This window comes from Trichosurus vulpecula, chromosome 5 (assembly GCF_011100635.1).
Source record: "Trichosurus vulpecula isolate mTriVul1 chromosome 5, mTriVul1.pri, whole genome shotgun sequence".
Classification (NCBI taxonomy): Eukaryota; Metazoa; Chordata; class Mammalia; order Diprotodontia; family Phalangeridae; genus Trichosurus; species Trichosurus vulpecula.
Genome location: NC_050577.1, coordinates 280414888 through 280431998, shown reverse-complemented (window position 1 = coordinate 280431998; position 17111 = coordinate 280414888). Strand labels below are relative to the sequence as shown.

General features: G+C 36.4%; 1 protein-coding gene across 2 annotated transcripts in view; it reads right to left on the bottom strand.

Annotated features, from left to right (window-relative positions):
• CCDC91 (coiled-coil domain containing 91) overlaps positions 1–17111 on the bottom strand; it is a 543117-nt gene that overhangs the window by 408635 nt on the left and 117371 nt on the right. For both annotated transcript variants that reach the window (XM_036759376.1, XM_036759375.1), the window contains exon 3: positions 6687–6730. In XM_036759376.1, the coding sequence (XP_036615271.1) occupies positions 6687–6716 (30 nt within the window). In that variant the 5' untranslated portion in view covers positions 6717–6730. The remainder of the gene's footprint in view (positions 1–6686; positions 6731–17111) is intronic.

Sequence of the window (17111 nt, the reverse complement as noted above, 5' to 3'; positions counted from 1 at the left end):
TCTGGGTGAGGTCTATCCCACACGGAGCTGGGAGCTGGGAGCGGAGCAGAGCAGAGCCCATTGTGAGCTGCTTGGCCCAACCAGACCAGGAGCCAGGTGGAGCGGGCCCGAGCACCCTGAATCAGTGAGCTGCGGCAGTTACAAGACTTCTCAACCCACAAACACCAAAGACAACAGAGAAGGTTAGTGGGAAAAGCTGCGGAAGTAGAAGGAGTTCACAGTTTGGCCACCGGCCCGGGGCAGCGGAGGTGGGGCAGCTACATCTGCTGTTGCTTCCAGCCCCAGGCCCACCTGGTGGGAGGAATTAAGTGGCAGATCAGAGCAGGAGTGAAGAGCCTGCTGAAGATCTAAGGCCAGACCGGGTAGGGGGTTCTTGGGGAAGGAGGAGTGCTGGTGTGGCAGAGCTGGCGCGACCGCCCAAACGTGGACCATAGAACTCTTTAGTCTACAAGCAGTCATACCCCACTGAAAAACTCAAGGGTCAAGTTAGTTGGTTGGGAATATGTCCAGGCAGCGAAAACACACCCAGATTCAGTCTCAGACTTTGCATTCTTTCTTTGGTGACAAAGAAGACCAAAACATACAGATAGAAGAAGTCAACAAAGTGCAAGAGCCTACACCAAAAGCCTCCAAGAAAAACATGAACTGGTCCCAGGCCATGGAAGAGCTCAAAAAGGATTTGGAAAAGCAAGTTAGAGAAGTAGAGGAAAAATTGGGAAGAGAAATGAGAAGGATGCAAGAAAACCATGAAAAACAAGTCAATGACTTGCTAAAGGGAACCCCCAAAAATGCTGAAAAATACACTGAAGAAAACAACACCTTAAAAAATAGACTAACTCAAATGGCAAAAGAGCTACAAAAAGCCAATGAGGAGAAGAATGCCTTGAAAGGCAGAATTAGCCAAATGGAAAAGGAGGTCCAAAAGACCACTGAAGAAAATACTACCTTAAAAATTAGATTGGAGCAAGTGGAAGCTAGTGACTTTATGAGAAATCAAGATATTATAAAACAGAACCAAAGGAATGAAAAAATTGAAGACAGTGTGAAATATCTCATTGGAAAAACCACTGACCTGGAAAATAGATCCAGGAGAGATAATTTAAAAATTATTGGACTACCTGAAAGCCATGATCATCTAGCCTAGATATCATCTTTCACGAAATTATCAAGGAGAACTGCCCTGATATTCTAGAGCCACAGGGCAAAATAGAAATTGAAAGAATCCACCGATCACCTCCTCAAATAGATCCCAAAAAGAAATATCCTAGGAATATTGTTGCCAAATTCCAGAGCTCCCAGATCAAGGAGAAAATACTGCAAGCAGCCAGAAAGAAACAATTTGAGTATTGTGGAAACCCAATCAGAATAACCCAAGATCTGGCAGCTTCTACATTAAGAGATCGAAGGGCTTGGAATATGATATTCCGGAGGTCAATGGAGCTAGGACTAAAACCTAGAATCACCTACCCAGCAAAACTGAGTATCATGCTCCAAGGCAAAATATGGATTTTCAATAAAACAGAGGACTTTCAAGCTTTCTCAGTGAAAAGACCAGAGCTGAATAGAAAATTTGACTTTCAAACACAAGAATCAAGAGAAGCATGAAAAGGTAAACAAGAAAGAGAAATCATAAGGGACTTACTAAAGTCAAACTATTTTGTTTACATTCCTACATAGAAAGATGATGGGTATGATTCATGAGACCTCAATATCATAGTAGCTGAAAGGAATATGCATATATGTATACATATGTGTGTATACATATATATACATGTGTATGTCTATGTATGTATATGTGTAGGTGTGTGTATGTGTATGTACATACATGTATATATATGTATGTATACGTATATACATACACACACAAAGGGCACAGGTGAGTTGAATATGAAGGGATGATATCTTAAAAAATAAAAGCAATTTAAGGGATAAGAGAGGAATATATTGAGAGAGGGAGAAAGGGAGAGATAGAATGGGGTAAATTATCTCGCATAAAAGTGGCAAGAAAAAGTGGTTCCATATGAAGGAAAGAGGGAGCAGGTGAGAGTGAATGAGTAAATCTTGCTCTCATTGGATTTGACCTGAGGAGGCAATACCATACTCAATTGGGTATCTTACCCCACAGGAAAGAAGGAGGAAGAAGATAAAAAAGGGTGGATGATAGAAGGGAGGGTAGACAGGGGGAGGAGCTAATCAAAAACAAACACTTTCAAAAAGGGACAGGGTCAAGGGAGAAAATTCAATAAAGGGGAACAGGTTAGGAAGAAGCAAAACATAGTTAATCTTTCACAACATGAGTATTGTGGAAGGGTTTTACATAATGATATGCATGTGGCCTATGTTGAATTGCTTGCCTTCTTAGGGAGGGTGGGTGGGGAGGGAAGAGGGGACAGAATTTGGAACTCAAAGTTTTAAAAATAGACGTTCAAAAACAACAACAAAAAAAAAAGTTTTTTCATGCAACTAGGAAATAAGATACACAGACAATGGAGCATAAAAATTTATCTTGCCCTACAAGAGAAGAAGGGAAAGGGGGATGGGAGGGGAGTGGGGTGACAGATGGGAGGGCTTACTGGGGAACGGGGCAACCAGAATATACGCCATCTTGGAGTGGGGGGAGTGTAGAAATGGGGAAAAATTTTGTAATTCAAACTTTTGTGAAAATCAATGCTGAAAACTAAATATATTAAATTTTAAAAAAAAATTTTAAAAATTTAAAAAAATAAAAATCTCACCTTCCAAAAATAAAAAATAAAAAAATAAAAATAAAAAAGAAATTTATCTTGCCCTACAAGAAAGGAAGGGAAAAGGGGATGGGAGGAGAGTGGGGCGACAGAAGGGAGGGCTGACTGGGGAACCGGGCAACCAGGATATACGCCATCTTGGAGTGGGGAGGAGGGTAGAAATGGGGAGAAAATTTGTAATTCAAACTCTTGTGAAAATCAATGCTGAAAACTAAATATATTAAATAAATTTTTAAAATCTCTAAAAAAAAAAAAGAAAGAAAATTCAGTATAGTAGTTTTTGTAACAGAGAAGGGATCCTGGAACAGACACAAAATTAAGTCTTCTATTTCCAATGGCATCTAATGGGTGTTAAGAAGTTAGGAATGATAATGGTACTGTTTTTCAAATTGGTGCGATGAAAGTTTTAAAACTTTGAAAATGGAAATCATTTCACAAGAGTTCAGATAAAGGTATTTTTGCTCATTTGGCCATGCTGGGCTCTATCACTGTTATAAACTAGATAGAAACTGATTATTCCTTAGTGTTCACAACTAAGTTTTTTCCCAATATGTGAATACATGAATGCAGGTAAGGAATGTGCGTAATAGAGACGAGGATATGTAAAAATAACATATCAACTCTAGGATTGCATCCTAAATTATAGTTTGGTTTTCCTAAGAGATATCTGCCAGGATTAAGGTACAGTGTAGGCATATACTTCTAAAATTCATAATGTTCCACAATTGATTTGCCTCCAATCATCAAGTTAACACAACTAAATAGAAGCAAAGGTATTTCCTGAGATGGCATAACATGAACTATAATAAACAAAGCAATCTATGCATAAACCTGTAGCATACTCTCCTAAAAATGCAGTGCCAGTGTGAATTACAGGTACATACTCACGGAGAGGCACACTCTTAGGGAACACCTGTGGCCAAGTCAATTCACAACCCTGGTGTTGCAGGAACCTGAGGTACTTTCTCTTCTCCTTGCATGTATCTTCTGCCCACCAGGCTCAGATTCTCTGCTTACCTTTCTAGACCTCTCCGACAAGTCAGCTCCTGTCTGCCAAGGCTAATTCCCTCTCTTTCAACTCCTCTTGATAACTTTTTCAACTGGCAACTAGACCATGATGCACTGCATGCTGCCATGGGGAGTGGATGATAAGAAACCCTTCCCCTAATTTGATAAACTCTGCTAGAGTCACTCCTAAGGGCTAGCTGTCTTGTCTAAGTTGTTAAAAAGAGTTTTGCTTTTTAAAGGTCACTAGGATCACAGATTATTTTTAAGCAAATAGTGGCCTTAACTTCTTTACAATAAATGAGCAGTGATACAGGACAATTCTCAGAACTGATCTGGGCACTAAGACAGGCTCCATTCAAGAAGGCAATTCAAGTTTTGACTATCATAATGAAAATGACTCAGCCTCATGATGCAGATTGGAGACTATGCATGAAGTATCATTTCCACTGTGATCCCAGTGTTCATACTGCTGTTTCTGTCCATAACCAATTTGCATCAGGAGAATCAATAGAAAGTGAAAAGATAGGGCATCACTAGATCATGAAGATCTGAAACTCAGTCCTGAGGAGAGGAGACAAAGCCTAGGATTTCAGGTCATTGGTCTCTTCCAATATTATGTCATTCCTTCCAGAGGCTGTTATGTTATTTGTTTTGTTTTGTAAAGGAGGGAGGGATGCCAGGCATGATCTTTCTGTTTAATCTTTTTTTTTTCCTTCTCCAGTGCTGTCTATGCCAGAGATATGAAAACCCCAACGTCAGAGTTATGCAATTACAGTACTGAAGACTTTTAAATAGTAGGAAGCTATCTAGAAGAAACCTGGCCACCATGGGATAGGTTTAGCAAGAGCAAGGCCCTACAGGCAGTTTTTTCTTTAAATAAACATGAAATTGTCCTCATGGCTTAAATGGCTCATGAAACTACACTTAAAGCAATTAATGATAACTTCCAGATAGTCTGAGTACAAAAAGCCAGATCACAAGGAGTTAGCAGTTCTTCTCTTAATTAAGCTTCTGATTATCAGACCAGCAGTGGCAACATAGAAACAAGGAAGCTATCTATGCTCAACAGAACCAATGCTGTATTCTTGTTGAATATCCGTCCCTTGTAATGACTGAATAAACTTTCTTTTGTTAAATGCTAGATGTTTCAAAAGTTATCTCACTTCATTAAAATCTCAAACATCAAATTACTCGACTAAATACAATAGTTACGAAAACAAAGTATTAAAATAAACTGAACTTAGAACCAGACTTTAATGGATGATTAATCATTGATGAATTATAAAGTATTAAATCAAAATTTTCCAAAGGCATATTAAATCACTTGCACCTGGGAAAAATAATCACTAATCATAACATTTTAATAAGAACAAAAAGATATTTGTGCCACCAATAAATAAAATCAAAATTACTTTCAAAATATTTATTTTATTTTTTAAAATTTATTTCATGTATGTTTCATAATATATATATATATATATGTATAAAACTTGTTAGTACAGTAGCACATATATAATTTACAACTAAATATATGAATATACACTGGAAGTGTGTCCTCAAACATTTTTTATCAATGGAACTCACAAGAGAAAAAGTCTGGAGACTACTGGAGTAGAATATGGAATTGAAACTGTTACTCTCAGAAAAAGAACTAATCACTCTGTTTTCCTGTTGACATAATACTGCAAGCATGGTTTCAATAAAAGAACACTATTCTGGAATGCAACCTTCAAATAAATGGCAACTTTCAAACAATTAATCATATCAGATGATATTTTAAGCATAATTTATTTCCTCAAAATAGAAAGAATTGATAATTTGAAATGTTACATTTCACTTGAATAAACAAAAATAAATCAGTCAAAGAAACACAACACTGAGGGTTTGTCTTTATTTTCCTATATCAGACTACTTTTATTATATTTAGTAAGATTCAGAATTTGCAGAAAGACAAAAAATTTCGATGAATAAGTCAAGTTTCCAAATGTATTAACAATATTTTTAAATCAATCAAGAACAGCATACTAGATAGTTCAAAGCTTTTCATATCTACAACCTGATAGTTGCTATGGGAACATTTTTTATCATTACTATAATACTTTACATCTTCCTTTCAAAGTATGCAGAGATCTTCATGGATAGCATATTATTTCACAAATCAGTCCTGGAAATTATACTCCCTATTTAATAAATCCCCCTTTTAACCAAAATTCCTAAGTTAATGAGCTTGCAGAAAAATCACTTAGTTTATTCATTGATGGTGCCAGGACTAGAATTCAGGTGTTCTGACTCCTAATCAAGAAATTTTCTCTCAGACTACACTGGCATCATAAAAATAAATGAGTTATAAAATATTTCATCAAAATGAAAACACACTGAAAGGGAAGAAGTGCCTCCTCAGCTAACACTGTTCATTTACAGATCAAACCAAAACCTGAAAATAACAACACAAGCACACTAATTAGCTCTTTAAACCACAAAAAAACCATATACATAATATACTAAAATATCTCATTGCAGATATAAACCATGCAAACATGTGGCAGGATTTTAAACACCCATCCATCATCTCGTAAGTATTTCCTAATGGAGATGTAGCCCAAAAAACCATCTGCTGACAATTTCTCAGAAAGCTATTTTATAATTGATCCACTGATAGCACTTAATTATATCTCTGTCTAGTTCCTATGTGAAAAACAAAATGTTCAATGATAATTAATTGGTTAGGTGTTGCAAAGAATTGTTTGGTTTGGTTTTTTTAGAATAAATTTTCTTTAATATTGTCTTCATATTCCAAAACTAAACACAAATAATTAAAAAATGAACTCACTTAAAACGCAAATAATACATTTATAAAATAAATCTACCTACAGATAAAAGCTATATTGGTTTAAATATATATGTATGAATAATAAAATCAAGAATATTACATACCTCAAACCCACCAAAATCATCATCATCCATTTTTCAAGTGGTACCTAGAAAACAACAGAATACAGTAAAACAAAATATTTATAATTTACTTACAAGTGTATATACATATTTTGATTTACAACTTGTAATTATCTGTGATGACAATGAGCAATTTCTTTTTCACCAGGACAGATAAAAATTTTTTAATTTTAAAAGAAAAAGATAATAGACTTTAACTTCCTGGTAGGATTCAGCTTTTCTGTACCTTCTTCAGCAGTCATGTATTTTGAAGTTTAATGTTGAGCAGTCAAGAGTGGAAAAAATATTATTTTACATTTTAATTTGCTTTTCCCAAATTGGCGCTGGAATTCAATTCAATAATGCTTCCTGCTTTTTGCATCTACTCCTCAGCTGTCTGGCAACATCAGCACAAACCCCAGCTAAGAACAGGGCTGTGGTAAATTTTTTGGAAATATGTCCTCACCACAAAAGGTTCTTCCCTATGTTTCATGGCCGGAGTTGATTTAGATTTTCAAAATTGATCAGCATTTTTGAGCTGAGGCCACAACTTTGGGGAGATTTTGATATGTGTATTTTTAGCTGAAACTGCTTTGCATCTCTGGAAAAATGTGGAGCAAGTTTCTAGGCTGATCAAGATAAATCAAGACATGGGAAAGTAAGGGTGACAGAAACACATAAAAATGCCCCCAAATTCTTCTCTTCATGGGTGTTCCTATTAAATATGTGCCAATAGATAGGCAGACAGATAAGAGAAGCTCTTGCTTATCCTAAATGTATCATTAAGTGGGGTAAAAAAAAAAGTAACTAGTACTGCACTTAAATATCTGACAGAAGGGACTTTCACCTAAGGAATTACGGAAGACTTGAAATACTGAGAAGGGTACCTGTTTACATGTGACCAAGAAAATGGGAAAAGGCACAAAGTGGTAGATAACTGCTGCTGCCCCATGAATGTGGACTAATCTATAGCTGATACCCAGTACCCACAAGTGATGAAGCAGCCAATTTCAGGAAACTTGTCCCTCCAGCTATTAAAAATGAGCAATACCTTAAACAGTACTGATCTCGGAGTCTGCCTTAATCAATTGTAAAATACCTAATACCAGCTAGAATAAATTCAATGCAAGTCGTTCTTCCCAACTTCCCAGTAAGTTCCAAAAAATCAAACACAGTAAATCAGAAAAGCACTGATCCCAAAGGTTATTTCTATAGAATCCTCCTGTAAGTAATGAGAGAATGTACTCATCTTCCCATGTTTTAGTTGAATGTTTAAATTAACATTAGTAACAAGAGGCAGTGTGGCATAGTGGATAAAAAGCTGTCCTTGAAGTAAGGAAGACCTAGGTTCAAGTCCCACCTTTGACAGACACTGGCTTTGTGACTCAGGGCAAGTCACTAAACTCTTAGTGCTCTACAAAATTCTCTAAGATGAGATGGTACCTACCTGCATTAATCAAGGAAATTTCTCAGCAGGTGTTCCTTATACCAATTAAATCACAGTTCTACTCCCTATTTCTAATTGTAACTCACACTCCCAAAATGTTAAAGGGCACAAAATAAAAAGTGGTGAGAAACACATTTTCCCGTGGGAGTTATTTTCTGCTTGTTAAACTAGATGAATTTCTGGGTCTTCTTTTCACAGAAATACGATACCAAAATGATGCAAAAATAAAGTATGCAGACAGTTATCCACTCCTGAAGGGAAGAGCATCACAGTGAGACATGATATGATGCCATCATTGTCACTATTACCCAGAATTTAACAATTGGATGAGAGAAAAAAGTATGTCTCCAAAAACTTAAAGCCAGGCAAACCATCCTCATTTAGCATCTTTAAAAATATGCAAACCAGACTTTCAGAGACTTTTTATAGGGATTAATTTGAAATGGAATTCGCATTAATTCTGAGTTGCAAGCAAACAGAAATCTGTATGTGATTAAATTTTATGAATAAATTACGGCAGAAAATTGATATGAATAGTCACATATAACCAAGCCAAAATAGAAAAGTCCAACTTGCCTTTTCCACATGTATTCCGTAGACCTCCAGAGACAATTAAAAAAACCTATTTTTAGTTTCTATGAATGCTGTACTCAAACTAACACAGTTTCAACAGAATGGAATTTTTATTGTAATGTTTCTATTTGTTTTGTTAATTCACACTTCAGTAAGTGATTTGTAAAATACCCACAATGAAAAAAATACATGCATGTGTGACAATTGTTCCAGCTCCCTTGGCTGTGAAATAAAAATACAATGCTATCACCTGAGCAAGACTAATTTTGCCCTACTAAAAGAACATATGAGTAATCACTGATATTTTCCATACCATAACAACATTTATATATTAAAAGTCAAATATTTATGTCTTCTTTCTTAGTTACTCCTTCAAAGGAATTTTCAGAGTAGAGATCTTTAACTTTTTTTTTTTGTCGTGGATCTCCTCTGGCAGTCAGGGGGCTATGGGCCCCTTACCTTTCTCAGAATGATGTTTTTGAATATGTAGTTTTATAAAAGAAGCCAATTATATTGAAAGATATTTAGCAAAAAAAAATGTTATAAAGTTTACAGACATCAAGTTAAGAATCCCTGCTTTGGACACTTAAAAATAAATATGTATTCGGATGCCTGAAAAACATTATTATGTTTTGACTATTACCAAAAAAAAAGTAAAGGAATAACCCCTATATGTTTTAGATCCGAAATACAGTACAGGTTTTCAATTGTCATCAGTGTACTTGCCTCATAAGATGACAGATTTAGAGCGAGAAAGAACTGCAAAATAAGGTCACTCCCGCCCCCGCACAGGTCACAGCAGTGGCAGCAAAACTGAACCCTGGTCCTTTGACTCCAAATACAGTGATCATTCCAGTGCACTACAAGGCTTTGAAGAAACTAAAGTGTGTTTTGTCAATCACTTCATTAAAAGACTCACTTAAAATTTCCACCTTACACATTACAGTAGGGTTCCATCTTACACAAAGGTAGATTTTGAAGTTAGGGCACAAAGTATGGTCAAAATTACTCTTCTTATACATATATCCCAAGGAAAGCAAAAAGAGAAAGGTCTCATAGACACAAAAATTTTCCCTGATTCCCACAACCTCTCAAACCTTTCCAAAAGAGAAATTATGCACCAATTATGCACCAAAGAACTGGAAATGAAGTAGATAACCATCAGCTGAATGAATAACTAGATAAACTGTGGCACATGAATGAAGTGAATTTTACTGTGCCATTAAAAAAAAAATCAGGAACACAGAGAATGCATGGGAATGGTGTAAAAACTGAAGTAAAAAGAATCAGGAAAATAATATTTAAAACAGCTACAACAATACAAATGGAAAGAACAACAATGACCAAAAACCTTAATGCTGTAATCATAACGATCAATTTTGTTCCCAATAAAAAAGAGAAGAGAAAACAAATCACTTTATCTTCTTTGCAAAGGTGGAGGACTACAGATATGGACCTCTATGTATACTGTCAGATTTGGCTGACAGGTATGTTAGTTTTAATGAACTGTTTCTTCCCCCTACCCCCAAATCTTTTCTATTCTTAGTTACAAGGAATGACCCTCTGGGAAGAGAAGACAGAAGAAATCTATTTGGAAATGGGCTTTCATTTGAAGATGGAAAGGAGCTAGGTTCCCTTTAAAAAGAAGGCAATCTGTGTCAGAAAGCAAATGGATGTGAAATGGTTGCTATGGAAAAATATCACTTAAATTTCATTTTTATATCACTTAGTTAAACTATTGATCAGGAAGGGAGATGGAGCCAAGAATTTCTAGAAGAAAACAAAATATACAATAAACTCAGGTGGAAGAAGAAAACAGGAAAAAACTCTTAAAAGACCTTTACTCAGAAGTTTAATTATAGTCACATTTCCCATTACATAATTATCCCATCTTACATGTCAATGAGTAAAAGACAGGCAGAATCACTCACATTATTTAAATAGCCATTTTTATTTTATTTTTATCAGGCATGTATAGTTGAATTGATGTATGTACTGCAATCTCACTGTACTTTTAAAATACAATATAACTTTTAAAAATATTTACATTCATCTTAGGGGACATATATCTACTTAATAAACCAAGATGTAGCCAAAAACTATAAATATAGCAATCTTACATGCTTAACATATTTAAGTTTAAAGATTATTGGATTACTAGGAAACTTTGAAACATCTAGGTCACAAGACCAACAAGATGGAAGACCAGGCATTTTCTCTGCTCCTCACAAGCTCTGAGACCTCTCCTAAACAGAAATTATGTGTCAAAGATAAAGCAACTTCAGTTGTCTCCATCCTCTAGGAGACCTAGAATTCAAAAGAAGGTATTAAAAAATGAATTCACACCTCCCTAAACTCAATAACCCTCCCCCATCTCCCATACTACCAGCAGAGAGGTTTTAGTAGCAGGCTCAAACACCTGACATAAGAAAACTCCCACACCCCAGTCCCCCCTCCTGCTTTCCAGTGCTATGAAAACCCTAGCTCTAGGCTATAGAAGTTTTCTGGGACTTGACACGGCACTGCTGTAGCCCCTCAGGAGCAGAAGGGGAGCAGGTGGCAGAACAGAGAGGCAGCATCATGGCAGACAACCCCAACATGCTAGACAACCCTGTAGCATCAGCACTGTAAAGTTCTGAACTGATAGTGCTGAGCCAGAGAACTGTGAAACAGGTGAGGGATGGAACAATAAGGGATGGAGTGGGGGAGGGGGAAGGGTGCCTGTTCTGTCATCTAAAAGTCCCTTGGGGATCTAGGCTGGTGAGACACACTGTGGGAAGAGGCTAAGACATTTTGAAATCCAATCCCCAAGGAAACCACCCTTAGAGGGGGACACAGAAAGTGTGGGAAAAGTGTGGAAAATTTTCCTCAGTAGAGGAAAATCAGGGGAGACACTGAAATTACCAAAGATTACAGGAAAAAGAAAACTCAAAGACCTTAAACATAAGCAGATATAGATATAGACATGGCAAGATAGAAACACAGATAAAAACAAATAAAACATTAAAAACAAAAGGAAATATGGCCTCCAGATCTAGCACACCAGCTCAGTCATCTATGAATGTATAGGAGAACAAAGGAAAACAATCCAACACTTGAGACACAGGACCCTGTGGAATTTGAGGACAGTACAGGACTACAATAAAATTCCTGAGTGGTTAAAAAATGAGAACTATGAGAATAAAACACATGGTCTGTATAGCAAAAATAATCAGCAGAATAGAAAAATTGTAATCTGAGAGGGAAGTCTCACGCAGGGAGGGAGAAAGAGAGGGAGAAAGAGAAAAACACATATTAGGAATACAGATAAACAGAAGGGAAAGACAATCTAGAAGAAGAGAAGCAAAAATAGCACTATTAAAAGAAAATATATTCAATGTGCAAGCAAAACACTAGTCTCAAAGGCAGACTGCACAGATATAACCTAAGCATCATTATGTCTTCCAGAAGAAAAGTCATGTAGGCTACCTCACTTCCTTTCTACGCCTTAACACTATCTAGGCAGAAACTAACATATATGTGTGTATGTTGTGTATCTAAATTGTGTATGTATATGTGTATAAATGCATATGAATATACATGGTAATATATATATATATATATGAAAAAATATTCCACTTCTTGACTTAGAAATTCATCATAGAGTTGAACAACCTCAAGGATCTCTGTCCCTTTTTCTGGATTTTATGTGAAATGTCCTTTTCAGGCTCCAATACAAACAAAACAAAGACATCCATATATCTGTATTGCTGAGCCTTTTCAGAAGTTAAGGAGAAGAGCACTAGGTAATCTCTTAAGGTCTCCTCATTCTTCAGGTTCTAAATGCTCCCTTGCCTTGACCTTGTCGTTCAAACATCACAACCAAAGGCAGAGAAAAGCTATAAAATATCATCAAAAGCATCATATCATTCATACAGTATTTTAAGGTATGAAAAGCATTTACAAATACTACTTCATATTATTCTCACAACTCTGTGCATTAGGTGCTACTATTATCCCTACTTTACAGATAAGGAAAATGAGGCAGAGATAGCTTAAGTGACGTGCCTAGGATCACACAGGTAATAAGTGCCTGAGGCCAGACTTGGATTCCTGCTTTCCTGAGTCCAGGTCCAGTGCTCTATTCATTGTTCCAATTAGCTGTCCATGAACAAGGATCAACAGAGGGTAATACTACAGTGATAGCAAGAAGAAAAGATGGTTGAGGAAAACTGGAACCAAACCATAATGCTGAAACAAAAACATAATGTAGTACTGATGTGATTTCAATTACCTAGATATCTGCTAGTGTTTTCTCCCCCAAAGCCAGAGCAGCTTATGAAATTGACTTTTCTTAATAAGAATTTAATTCCTTTATCGTATTAATTCATTTTAAAAACTTGGAAAGATGGGGAAAACATCACAAAACTAGGGGCAAGAATATATCCCAATTTTCAAAAAAGGGAGGAAATGAATTCTACCAATTAGAGCCAATTGACTTCAATTCTTGGAAAAATTCTAGATCCCATTCTAGAATGTGGAATGATTTGTGAATACTTAGAAAAGGAATTAGAGAGGATCAAGGGTAGGTTCTTCAAAAACAATTTGTGCCTTTAATCATTTACTTTTTCTTGATACAACTTACGGAACAAGGAAATGTCACAGATACAAATATCCTTGTAGAAAGATGAAAAAAAAACTGTTTTGATGAAACTTCAGAAATTCAGATATAATGAACCTCCCATTCCATCATCACAATCTTTACCATCAAAAAATAGTGCTAACTGGAAATACATCAACTTAGAGAAAGTTCTCTAGCGGAGGTCTACAGGGCTTGCCATAACCCTTATCAATGACCTAACAAAGATAAATTGGTGAATGATACAAAACTGGAAAGGAAACACTGAATAACAGAATCATAATTCAGAAAGATCTAAATGAATTAGATCAACAGATCTAAAATGTTGATACTGAAATAAGACAAAATATAAGAGGAACATCAAAATTAGGTTTAAAAATCATGGGCTCATAGGATCAAAAATTTAGGTCTAGAAGAGACCTGGGAGATCATTTACTCCAAACTCATTGTACAGACAAGGAAACTTACAGAGTCAATACATGAACCCGTTTACTCTAATTCCAAATCCTAAATTCTTTCCACTATCTACAGGGCCTCTGAATTAACTCTATGATTACAGAATAAGAGGATGGCAAAAAATCTGTATTTAAATATCCCTGGAGTTTTATAGGGTATGATAAATGTCAATGGAATCTGAGTCTGTATTAATAGAATCAAAGTGATCTGAATGATGATGAAAAAGATAAACTATACCTGGAGAATTGTGTTCAATGCTGGGTGCCACATTTTAGAAGGAATATTAACAATTTACAATCCATCTAGAGTAGGGCAGATGAAATGGGAAGAGCATTAGAAATCAAATCATAAAAGGACTGATCATGGAGAAGAAAAACTTATTGGGGACATAATAACTGTCATCATATACCTGAAGGACTGTGATGTGCAAGAAGGATTATTCAGAAATTGAATTTAAATGTTTTAATGTTTTGTTGTCTCTAAGTTTTTCTAAAATATTTTTTATTTTAAATTTAGATGTTAAAACAAACACACAAGAAAAAGAAACATATTATACTTAAATACTAAAACTTAAATAAAAAATGAGAAAAGAAAAAAGCATTCCCATGTGCATAGCAGAACATAAGAGAGGATTCAAAAAATATAATAAATTTCCACTTCAAGAAAGCCTATATAATAAATACTATGCACTGTGTTCAGAGCTATCCATCTTTTCTTTGCTTCCTTATAAGTTTTCTTTTGTTCTCTTTGTACTTTTCACTTCGTTCTTTTTCCCCTTATTTCCCCCCTCCGCCAAGAAGGCTACAATTAAGTGGAAGTATATCTATATATGTGTATATACATATATATGTATATACACGTATGTATATGTATGTGTGTATATATAACATACGCATACAAATACTTAAATATAATCATACTCATATATAGACATATATATTCATATACATCTATGTAAGACTGTACTATACTAATTTGTCTTCTGTTTCTCTGAAGGTGGATAACCTCTTCTTCATAAGTAAAGTCTTATCATATTTTTCTAAATCCCCCAACTTGGTCATTTCCTACACTACAGCAACAGTCCAACCTCATACCATCTAGATATTTTAAACAGTCTAAAATAATACTGATTAATATGGCTGACATATAGTATAGTTTCCCTATTTTTCTCTTTTGATTGAATCTATTTTAGCTTTAACTTTGTCTAAGATCATGATTACTACCCATTTTTTCCCTAATACATTCTCCTTATAACCTTTATTTTATGTTTGTGTGTAGCTCTTATTTCATATCCCTTCTGACTCCTCTACTTTACTTCTAACAGCTACCTTTCCCTCTTCCTATTACTTAACCTACACCCCCTCAAAGATTCCTCCCTTATCCTCAGATTCCCATTAATTTAAATTCCTATCTATACCCTCCTTATCCTATTCCCTCATCCTCTCCTCTAAAAATCCCTCCTTTATCCTCTCCCCCTCCCTATGCCCTCATCCTTTTATTTCTTTCTGAATTTAGAAGACTTTTATACTCTTCAAAATATGTGTGTGTGTGTGTGTGTGTGTGTGTGTGTTGTTCCTTCTTAAACCCATTCCTGTTGAGAGTAGGGTTCCAGAACTACCAGCCCTCCTCCCCCATCTAATTCCTCTGTGTCAGTTCCTCCTCTCACACTTCATTTGTATAGATAATCACTTTATTTTTACCTTTTCCTAAATGGTTTTACTTTTTAGAATCAGTTAATGTGAGGTCTGCAATCCAGCTTACGTATTTCTTTAATTTGGGCTGGGGCCTGGCCTGTTTCCTAGTATTCCCTAGCATGTGATTCACTTGAGTATGAAGGTTCAACATCTGTAGCATTTGCAGGAGCAGTTCTTATTTCCCTATCTCTCCTGTTATCGAGTCCTTTATCTCGGTACATCCTGTACAATTCATTGGTTGGAATGCCATCTATCATTTCAAAACCTACCCCTGCTCTCAATAGAGCAGTAAACATTTCTTTTCTTGTCACTCCATTTTGGCGCCAAGTTTGCTGGCTGTTCACCCTTCTCTCTCTCGAGGAGATCTATCCCTTCCCCAGTCTCCTAAGTCATGTAACTGTAAAATCTTATTTATCACCTCTGTAAGATGGCTCCCTACTTCCCCAAGTAACAGATTCAAAATTAGTTGTTTATAAGCAGGGGGAGCTGTCCTAATTATTAAATTCCTATGAGGGATTCCTATGGGATCATTGTAATATTTGTCTGCAGTTCCTGTCATAATAGCAGTCTTCATTACCTCCTCCTTTAGTCTCATGATACAATCTTTAAGTGAATACCAGGGTCTGTGCTCAGTGGGCCACATAGAATCATTAGTATATCTCTTATTGCATCCCGCAGCAGCTAATGCCAACAGAGTAGTCCTGCTAGCATCATCTCCTTGCTGATGATGTTCCCTAAAAGCTTGCTGAACTAGAGGATCGTGGCTGATACCTATGAATCTCATACAGTCCCTCTTATCTACTAATATTCCACCGGCCCCTTGATCACTGAGCCTTACCATCCAAGATATTAATGGTTCTCCTACTCTTTGGCTGAATCTACTCAAAATATCTGTGACCTCTTGTGGTGAGAAATCTTCCTGAAATTCCCTCGTAACTAAATTGCCACCTCGGGTTTCTGTCCTCCTCCTCTCTACGGGACGAACGCTTGTCTGAGTATTTAACCATCTCCCATTCTCTATGCGAGGGATGTCCTGAACCCTAGTAGCATTTTCTCTCTCAGCCCCTAACACTGTCTCATTTTCCCCCCACTCGCTTCCCCTGCCACCATGGCAAGGACAAAGCAGGCAGTCAGGCTTGGTCTGGGCTGAGTTGGGATGCACTCTTGGCTTATTTGGCCTCCTGTTGCTCCTAGCCACATTAATAGAAAAGTTCTCATCTGAGTCAGTGGGTTCTTGAGCAGCAGTTTGTTCTCCTGCTATCTGAGATTCCCCTTCTTGCTGTGGGATAGGAGTGCCCCCATCTCTTTCACTTAATCTCAATCTTTCATATACTAGCCAGTAGGCTGATAACACTATCCAGCTTTGCCTAGATAGTGATGCCCCTGACTGAATCCCAACCTCTTGTAAACACCTTTCCAAATCCTTAGGATCTCCTCTCTGTAGCCTTGGTTCCCAGTTTTCACAGGGTCCGGCTTTTTTAGCCAATTCCTTTGCTAAGGAGGAATAAAATGGATCCTCCCACCCTGGGATATTCATCTCTTCCTCTGAAGTTCTTCTGTTTCTGAACAGAGATCTTATATCTAGCGATCCCATCCACCTCGTCGCCAAATATATTAGGAAGGCAGAATTTATGATTTCA